Source organism: Limanda limanda, chromosome 19 (assembly GCF_963576545.1).
Source record: "Limanda limanda chromosome 19, fLimLim1.1, whole genome shotgun sequence".
NCBI classification, from domain to species: Eukaryota; Metazoa; Chordata; class Actinopteri; order Pleuronectiformes; family Pleuronectidae; genus Limanda; species Limanda limanda.
In genome coordinates, this window is record NC_083654.1 from 2369974 (window position 1) to 2380011 (window position 10038).

General features: G+C 43.4%; 1 protein-coding gene across 1 annotated transcript; it reads left to right on the forward strand.

The window, feature by feature from the left end:
• The first annotated feature begins 130 nt into the window (after nucleotides 1–130).
• On the forward strand, nucleotides 131–9566 carry ngly1 (N-glycanase 1). Its single transcript, XM_061092811.1, has 12 exons — nucleotides 131–331; nucleotides 974–1088; nucleotides 1892–2119; nucleotides 2385–2547; nucleotides 2660–2879; nucleotides 5204–5325; nucleotides 5668–5813; nucleotides 6238–6348; nucleotides 6427–6606; nucleotides 6933–7118; nucleotides 8217–8394; nucleotides 8494–9566. Exons 1-12 carry the CDS (start codon nucleotides 231–233, stop codon nucleotides 8667–8669), a joined length of 1926 nt encoding a protein of 641 aa, XP_060948794.1. The 5' UTR covers nucleotides 131–230; the 3' UTR covers nucleotides 8670–9566.
• Nucleotides 9567–10038: the final 472 nt, after the last annotated feature.

A 10038-nucleotide genomic window follows, 5' to 3' on the forward strand; every position in this document is an offset into this window, starting at 1 on the left:
TTTTAAATATAAAATCAAATAAGATACAAAATAATTAAATTGAACTCAACTATATATATATAGAAATGATAAAACAAAGAGTAACAAACAATAGTTTCAGAGCTACAGACATTCAGGCGCTGATGGGGCAGCTTCACGCAGGACCCAAAACATCAACTTAGCAGCAGTGTTAGCATTAGCTGTGACTCTCAAAACTGGAAGGACCGGTGTTTTAAAGAGGAAATAGCAACATGAGTGTGTCACCAGCAGTCACCACATTGTGTGAGAATTCGAACGAAGTCTTCCTCGACGTGGCCAAGTTGTTACTCACATATGCGGACAATATTCTAAGGTAAAGTTGTGAACTTGCCAGCGGGTCAGTGTAGATGTGTTATGCTAAGCTGAGGATCTGATAGAGCGCTTCTGTACATTTCACACCTATGAGTTGGCAGAAAACGTCATGCCCTGACAGTCTGTCGAAATGCCGTGTACCTGAGCCGTGCTGCCTGCTGTTGTTCCTGCTGTTCCACCCAACTCTGTGAAACAAATGAGCACTTGTACTTTGACCCTTTGCTTTGACTCTGCCAATGGATAGACGCCCTTACTCGTTATCCCTCCTCACATAACTTTATATTTTCTGGTTAATTCGGCAGAGAGATAACTCACGATAAAGCAGATGTCAGATAGGTAACATGTCAGTTATCAACACCCTAAGTTTTTTGATAGAAAAGTAAATGTCTTAAGATAAAATTGTCGCACTTCCTTTTTTGAGTAGAGTCTATGTTTTCAGCAAATTGTTAGATTTTGTTCAGTGGTAATTTAAGCAAATAGGTGAAGCAGGATATTGCTGACAATAGCAGACTCAACAGTTAATTTAAACACTCGTAGCTATAATGTATGCTGGTTTGTAAATATGAAATTTCTCTAAAGCCAAAGGGGTACAAAAGGTGTTTCCTGAAAAGCCTTGAAAACAAATGATGCCACCTCCCTACAGGAATCCAAATGAGGAAAAGTACAGGTCGATCCGCATAGGAAATCCTACTTTCTCCACCAAGCTGCTGCCCGTCAAAGGAGCTGTGGAATGTCTCTTTGAGATGGGATTTGAGGAGGTAAGAACCTGCCTGCTTGCTACTACAGAAGTTAAATGACAGATCTCCTGTTGTATTGCTTTGATTCCTAGGGGTCTAATTGATCACCCATGGCAGAACTCTGAATAACTTAGACCCCGTTCAGACCTGGGATTGCATCCGTCCTGACTGTACCACTGACAAGTGGTCAGTGCTAAGTACAAACATGAACACACCTTAATGTGTCCTAAGATCCAATTACTCAGATCACTGCTGGACTTGTTCTTGGACACACATTTGGCCACATTCTTTTCGCTGTGTGAATATCAATGCACCCTGGGCCACAAAAGAAGGACCGCCTACTCAGCTGACATCCTCTGATCCGCTACAGTTTCATAAGGAACCAAATGTATTTTTATGTCTCTCTGTTGCATTCAGTGGTTACCACTAAATAAATATCAAGACTGACCAGCACATAATGATTAATACTTTTGTTAAATTGATACAAATCTTTCTTAAAAGCTAAGCTGCACGAGATTCAGTCAGCCCCTCATGACCCATTTCTGTCTCAACCTCTCTCCCACTCACTTGCTTGTGCAGACACATGCATGCCTTAAAAAACACTTTGACACATCCGTGTTCTCAGACTGGGTTGTCTTGGCAAGCATAAATGATGGTCGTGAGTATTTGCATATAGAGTGGGGAGGTGAGATCCATTCACAAGTAATCCCAGGAGACACGTTAAGGAGACATTTTAATTGCAGGTGTGAATATGACCGTTCTCAGGAGGGATGCTATTAAAAGGTCTGGACGGGCCTAATACACCCACTTTTACCTCTTTTTAGGCAGAGACCCACCTGGTGTGGCCCAGGTCTGCGTCAATGCAACAGCTGAAGCTCATCAGGGAATCCATAGCAGCAGAGAGGAATCAGAGGCTACAAGGAGGACAGCCTGTCCAACCAGGAGCTCAGGTTGCTGGAGCCTCAGCACCAGACAGCCTCGCTCCTGCTCCTGCTGCTGCTGCTCCTGCCAGTCAGCCAATTCCACCATGTCCATCACAGCCATCATCCCTGGTAAAGATGTTACCGGGCACTTTAAATAGCGGTGGCTGTTACTGCATATATTTGTAGCTTTCAGCTGCAGTATCATCACAGCAGAGGCTAAACACATTTTAACTCTCATAGATCCATTTTTGATAAGAAATGAGAATAAGCAAGTCTATGATGAAAAAATACAGTGAAGTTACCTTACAGCATGTTACATCTCTCAAGAACAACTATTGTAAATATACAATATATCATCTTGGTTGGTGAATGATGGTTCCTTGTCTTGTGTCAGCAAAAGAGTATGAGCTTCTTCGTGACTCTCGAGGCAAACTCCCAGCATGTGATGATGTATGAAAAGCCTGAATGGCAGCAGAAAGCTCTGAGTCACATCCCTCACCAGCAGCTGTCATCGGCTGCTCAACACAAGCTGAAGGAGGCTAAAGCTGCCGACCCAGGTAAAGTCCCTTCATTCAGTTATTTAGAGCAATCAGTTGTACTCTATATCTTTATTTTACTGTTAACACATTGAGAATAAGAGGCACAAATTACATGCTTTCCTGTTTGTAGATTGTAAACTTGGAATAGAAGACTTCCTGGTGCTGGAGTTACTTAGGTGGTTCAAGCAGGATTTCTTCTCCTGGGTGAACAGTTTACCCTGCAGCCGCTGTGGGGGTCCCACAGAGAACGCCAGCTCCCTCAGTCCCAGCTCTGAGGATATGCTCTGGGGAGCTCAGCGAGTGGAGAACCATTACTGTCAGCTCTGTAGGTTCTCCACAAGATTCCCAAGGTAAGAGTGTGCGTGCTTGCATGTGTTTTTGTATGTTATTTCGTATGCCGCTGGTGTTTAGGATTAGCCTGACGTTGTCAGACTCATTATTCTAGTCAGAATATGAGTCTGAGACCGCTCCATTGGGCTGTGATTATGGGGCGTGTTTCAACCGAACCAGGAAACCAAGTGCCTCTTCGCTCAATTGGATAGACCTACAACCAATCAGAGCAACGTAGTATGTGACGTCTGTCAAGCGACGCATAGTTGTTATCAGTTGTCTGTTTCACGAGTTTATTCACTCTCTAAATCAGGGGTCCCCACACTTTATCGGCTTGTGAGCTACTCTTGAAACGACCAGCTCAACAAGATCTACCCCCCCCCCCCCCCCGGCGCACGTACCCCCTCTTTTTTCGCGCCAGGAAACACACTGAAAAATGATTTTAAAAGATATTGATAACATATTTTATATTTTATATGATAGAAATGATTAAATATGCATCCCAGAGTTTGTATTCCCCTTCTGTTGTCCTGGAGATTTAATTTTACCAATTTTACCAATCACATTATTAAATGTCCCCCTCTGCCCAGCCACAAGCAGTCATATAGATAAAAAGAGAGCGAGAAGGGGGGGGGGGGGCTACGTAACCTCCACATAGGTTTGAGTGGAGAATACGTAATTTACCCTCCACACCCGACATAGCAAACAGCGGAGAAGTTCTTGAAGATGGATGATATTAAATTAATAATTTAATTGGAGAAGTACAGTGAGCTGTATGATCCTCAGCACATATAAGACAAAGAAGACACATGTTGGGCTGTGTTGCAGTTAATGTTGGAGAAACAAGTAAGTATATGCTTGAAAAAAAAAGGATTAAATGCCGTTTTTACTGCAGGCTGATAACAGCAAAAGTATGTGATATTATTAGTGCGGCGCTTCAGCGTCCGCTGTGAACAGCCAAGCGCCGGCGCTCTAGGGATTAGCGCGGCGCTTCGCCGTCACTTCCTCGTCCTGTTTGAACCCGGCGTGACGAGCAGTCCGCCCCGGTTGACGTTCGCAACATCGTCCAGAGCGGGGGGCGTGGCGGCGGCGGCGGCGGCGGCGGCGGCGGCGGCGGCGGCGGCGGCGGCGGCGGCGGCGGCAAAAAAAAAAAAAAGTGGGTACGCGGAGCGTCCACGTGACTGCCTCTTGTCCAGTTGTGCGATCGACCCACACTGCCTTCGCGATCGGCCGGTCGATCGCGATCGACGTATTGGGCACCCCTGCTCTAAATAAATCAATGGAAATGCTGCAAATGCCGCTCGTATATCCACCGGAGGCAAAGCCCCCAGGAAGCAGCTGGAGGCCAGGGCTGCTCGTGAGAGCCCCGGCCGGCGGCGGCGTGAAGAAGCCCGCTACGGATCTCTCTCAGATCCTCGCGACCGGCCCGGTACCGTTACCGGCCCGGGACCGAGGCTCTGACAGAGATCCGTCTCTACCAGAAATCCACGGAGCTTCTGATCCGCACGCTGCGCTGCAGAGCTCCGCTGTCATGGCTCTGCATCAGCGAGGAGAAGAAACGGCAGCTCATCGTTTTTTTCAAGCATTCACTTCCTTGTTGCTCCAACATTAACAGCGTCCCAACATGTGTCTTTTGTCTCATGTGTGCTGAGGAGCGTAGCGCGCCCCCCCCCCCACTCTCTTTTTATGTATATGACTGCTTGAGTGGCCGCAGCATCGGGGCCAGCTGATACATTAAACTTTTTATGAATCCCGTAGGAGGACGGCAAAAACATCTGTTCGATCTACAAATGCCTTGATCACGTTCCTCTGTCCCTCTTTCAAAATGAATGCGCTGTCGATGTCTGCTGAAACAGACTCGATGGCATCATCGACACATCTCAGCTCATAGATATAAACACTATATATGTCTAAATATGTCTCAGCTCTCCAGCGCTCTTTGCTGACGTGGTTGACTACGTCACTGTAGATCATCTGTCAATCATCGTATAAAGCCCGCCCTGACGATCTGATTGGATCGAACTGCTTCGGTTTTGAGCATAGTTTCTCCCCAACGGAGCGACTCCAGACCGAACTTCCCGAACAACAAATGTTGTGGGCGGGGCTAAGTTCGTCTGGCACCCAGGCTAGTTTAGGATGCCTTTCTAAGGTTATATTTAAGATTAAAATTAATAGGTATAAACCCTAACCCTATTTCTTTTACATTTCCTTTTGTAGTATTCACTGTCAATACATTTTAAAATGGCAACACTGTAGATATGTTTCCTGTAAACAGCAATAGAGTATGAATGGATTTGAACACAACGCAGAATATAATGGATCGCTTGCACGTTTACTCTACCAGGTACAACCATCCCGGGAAGCTGCTGGAAACCAGGAGGGGGCGCTGTGGGGAGTGGGCAAACTGTTTCACCCTGTGCTGCAGAGCCATTGGCTTGGAAGCCAGGTATATCTGGGATAGTACAGGTATGAACATGACTGACTGATGTGCCTCCTGTATCGCTTATTAGATTAAACCCAAAGTTTATTTATACAGAGATATTCGTCACCGTCACAAAATTTGTTGATTAAGAGTCCTCCCTGCAATATCTTTATTCTTTACATATTTTATGAAGCACAAAGATGAGTATGTGTTGTTATTACTGTACTTGATACTATCGCAAACACTGAACCAGTTTCAAATATTTTGCCATTTGACTCATTTGGAGAATGTCATTGCATTTTTTAAGCTATTAAATTCCCACTTAGTTTTATGTCAGAACTGTTTATGTAGCATGTAAATGAAGTAAAGGTTCTGTGTTATTTCAGACCACGTGTGGACAGAGATTTACTCGCACGCTCAGCGTCGTTGGCTGCACTGTGACTCGTGTGAGAATGTCTGTGACAAGCCTCTTCTTTATGAGGTTGGCTGGGGGAAGAAACTGGCCTATGTCCTGGCTTTCTCTAAGGACCAGGTCAGAGAAATTGATGCATACTGCTACTACTACATTATTACAACACCATCTGGCTTGCCCTGACTGGAACTCAATATGTATATTGATTAAACCTCCTTATTTACTTCCTCTCAGCCTTCTTCGCTTCCTTTATTGGTGCATTGCTTAACATGTGGTTGTAGATCAGTGTGTGAAAGCATTGGAAGGAATGTGTAATTGTGTCTGCATGTGCATCTTCATGCATGTGCACAAGTGTAAATGAAACAAGGAAATACACTTAAAAACATTACAAAATGGTCACTGGGTTAGATGGCAGATGTTTTGAGAATAGAATAACTATTTATGTATGAAGGTATTTTAGTCAGGGATTGGAATCTCATAATACAATACTGTGAATATGTTGATACTAATCACTAAATATTACATGTGTGTGTTTGTGATGCAGGTGGTGGATGTGACGTGGAGATATTCCTGCAAACATCCAGAGGTTTTGTCTAGGAGGACCAGTGTTAAAGAGACCTGGCTGTGTCGCACCATTAATGGGCTCAACAACTCAGTAAGTCATAGCCCTCTTAACCATGTATATAATACTATCTTGTGGTGACTCTGCTGTAAGCCACCTTCCGTCTGCTAGAGGCAACAGGGTTTGAGTCCAGGCAGGAAGAAGGACCTGACGGAGAGGCTGCTTGTTGAGCTGGTGGAGTTTATTTCCCCAAAGAAGCCGAAACCAGGAGAGCTGGGGGGACGCAACTCAGGCTCTATGGCCTGGAGGACGGCAAGGGGGGAGACCAAAGCGGCCGAGTCTTCAACACAGGTTTAGTATATCGTACAAATTATGTTGCAATGGATCTTATACTTCTCAGCTGTATGTATCCATTTCAATAGACCTCCTCCCAACTGTAATATAAACATGACATATAAACAAAAAATATAATTGATGGCATTGAATCATTATTGGGATCTCAATATGTATTCACAATATATGTGATATCTTTATGAAACGCTACATACAAGCAGATTGTGTTGGACATCACCCAGTCACATGCAGTGTTCTATTTAATAGTGTAATATGTCCAAGGTTGATGATTGAATTGCTGGGTGTCAGATCACAGTGTGTGCATCTGCGTGTGTTTTTCTCAGGCTGAAGGTTACGTGTTTACTCCCACTGAGAAAGAGAAGAGTGACCGGTTACTGCACGTGTGCTACAGTGCAACTAAAGACCAGTACTGTCGACTGTCCAACAGCTCTGAGGTAGTTCAGGGTTGGGATCAGTGCGTGTGGAGGAAGGAGTCGGTCTTCAGAATGTTGGAAAAGGACTGGCAGATGGTAAGAGCATTAACAAAGCAATAGTTTTCATTTCAGATAATATTTATTTCCAATATTCTATGATTGGTATTAATAAATGTATTCCTTATTATTTCAAGGTGTATCCATTTGAAAACAGTGCTGGCTTCAAATGTAGCCACTGTTGATGTAAATTGTGTTTGAATTAAATATTTTGAATATTAGGAAAAATGTCAGTAACTTTTTTTTTTCTACAGTGAAAATATATAGTATAATTAAGATAAAGAGCAATAAAATTTTGAAGTGTTAATATGTGTTTGTTTATCTTGTGTTAAAAGATATATATCTACATTAAGTATACATATTCACAAAACAAGCCCTGAAAGCTGTAAGTCAGCTCATCAAGGCTAATCTATTACTGTTTAAGAGCATTCGCCTATTTAATAATCACTTCAGCAAAACAATGGATCCCATTCCAACCCAAATTGTATCATCTGGGTCAGTATCATGGAGCACAGCCTTTATCAGTACTGTCAAACACACCTTTGTTCTACCTGCTTTGACTTGTTTTATACTTGCTCAAGTCCAAACCAAAATAATACTAAAGTTACTTTCAATGTAAGAAAATATATAAAAGAGCAGCAGCTCAAAAAGTTGAATAACAAATTTGGGGATTTTGCTTGAAAACGACATCAAAATAGTTGCAGATTATTGTTCTTGTGAAGAAGTAATTGATCATGTCGAGTTGATTTATAGTTTTTTATACCCCCCACAACCCTCACTCACTCTTTCACTCACACACACACACACACACACTCATACGCACACACACACACAGACATACGCACACACACACACACACACACGCACACAGTAAATAAAATAAACTATACAAAACAACAATTTAGTCTGATTACCAGTAAAGTTAGGCTAGGCACTTACTCACAAAAGATGCCTCTGGCAGCTGTGGTTTTAAAAACATAAATATATGTTATTTTGACTATGAATAAGATTAGGAACAAATTTTAAATAAGATAAGCATACTACTGTAAACTTCTAAGGGAAGTAAGGGAGAATAACCTGTGTACTAATTTGTTCTTCATGCAGCTCTATGTGACCTAATTGTATTTCTTTGTTAAGGTGTACATCTCTCGAACAGAAGGCTCCTCTACAGGACGAATGAGCTGGAAGTTTGATTTTGCTGCAGTCGGGATGAAGATGAAGTCTGTCTCGATCAGGACCAGTAGCCAGACCTTCAACACAGGGAAAGTCTGCTGGTCCTTGCAGTCAGGCCTAACTACTACAGAATTCTGTGGAGGTACAGTCATGCAGTAAATCATCTGATATAGTGCTCACAATGTGCCTGTATGACAACATCACCTCCTCTTGATTTCCTCTCCTGTGTTTGAACCGTCAGATGGGAAAATGCAGTCGTTCCCCAGTTTGTCCGGCTCGTTGGACATCGTGGTCGTAGCAGAACTCAGCGGGGGAGAAGGGGAGGCATCTTGGCAGCACTCTCAGCTGTTCAGACAGAGCCTGAAGGAGACAGAGGAGTCTTCATTTGAAATCCTCATCCACCTAGAAGATGCCTAACGGTTGCTACACTCAACAGAACTGGATCCATAATACTTTTTAATTAGTTTCTGCTCTAATGAGTCCAGTGGTTACCGTTTAAAATATAGTTAGAGCTCTAAAATGGTCTTTTTTTTTGTTGAATCAGTACAATATGTGTCAGTCCACCGGGTGGTGAAATATGCACGATCTAATGATTGACAGCAACAGCTTGTTCTATCCCAGATATTGCAGTTTGCTTTTCACAAACAAGAACGCAGCAGCACACAGGACATTGACGTTGTCCCCTATCACCAAAAGTGCTCTTGATATCTTCATTGGTGTCCCCTACATGTATGGCACCTCTATTTCATCCTGAGGCAATGTGTATTCTTTGTTTTCAGTTTAGAGTCTGTTGCATGTTAGAAACGTCATCAACCCACCCACTCGCTGTGTTCTCACATTGCCTCATTTAGACTGAGTTTTTACTAGCCAGGAAAAAAACTCTGGGGAAAGTCTAGAGACTCATACTTGCACATTTGCGCTCTCACACACAGCCTCTCCGGAGAATGTTCTGAGATTCTTCTAAGTTCAGTGCGTGTCTGAAAGCAGCTAATGAGACATGGAGTCTGAGACAGAGTTTTCACCATGAAGCCATGGAGTTTTTGTAACCTATACTTCTTTGTAATTTGCAAACCATGTGTTGAAACCCTCATCAGCTCAGGTATCTCCAGTTCCAATTATTGTTAAGTGTGTTATTTTCGACACAATGTGTGTTACTGTCTTTACAGTGGGCTATGGTTTTGTTCTATCTCATCAGCCCCAGTTAGAGCATGGATAATTGTGTGCGTAATGATAAACGGAGGAGTGTAATGTTAGGATTGGTGTTATGGAAATACGCTGTGTGGTTCTGCTGGTATAATAAAGATATTTTTTGCAGTCTGGTGTTTAAATCCACAATAAGCTGTGACACGGTTTACATCACAACAGACTGTCTGGGCTTCACTGGGGTTTTGCCGCCATCTTGCGTTGAGAATAAAGAGACGGTGTCTTTAAAGGTCCACTTCTCTCATTGGCCGAAATACCGGCGTCTTTGAAAAGCAGCCGCCTGATTGGTCAGTTTATCCTCGAGACGATTCGCTGTCTGTCTTGTAGATGGCGGAGCCGGACGGCGGATTTAGCTGCTAGCTGACAGTCGTTTTCATATCTAAATGAAAACTATTTAAGTCGGACGTTTCCGCAGCATTTCAGTGAAAGTCCTGTTCAATTCCGTGGAGCTCTCCCGGTGAATCGCGAGCCCGCCCATGCGCGCTTTTTGTACAGTATTTATTTAGCAGCTGGCACCCGCGTTAGCATCTTTGTTGAAGTTCGGGCCTGCTGTGCCACCGCTCGTCGATTTTAACAATAGCCG

Coding starts and splice junctions, on each gene's coding strand:
- ngly1 (XM_061092811.1), top strand. CDS start 231: ATGAGTGTGTCACCAGCAGTCACCACATTGTGTGAGAATTCGAACGAA. Junction 1,089..1,891: donor TTGAGATGGGATTTGAGGAG/GTAAGAACCTGC, acceptor ACCTCTTTTTAG/GCAGAGACCCACCTGGTGTG. Junction 2,880..5,203: donor TTCTCCACAAGATTCCCAAG/GTAAGAGTGTGC, acceptor TTACTCTACCAG/GTACAACCATCCCGGGAAGC.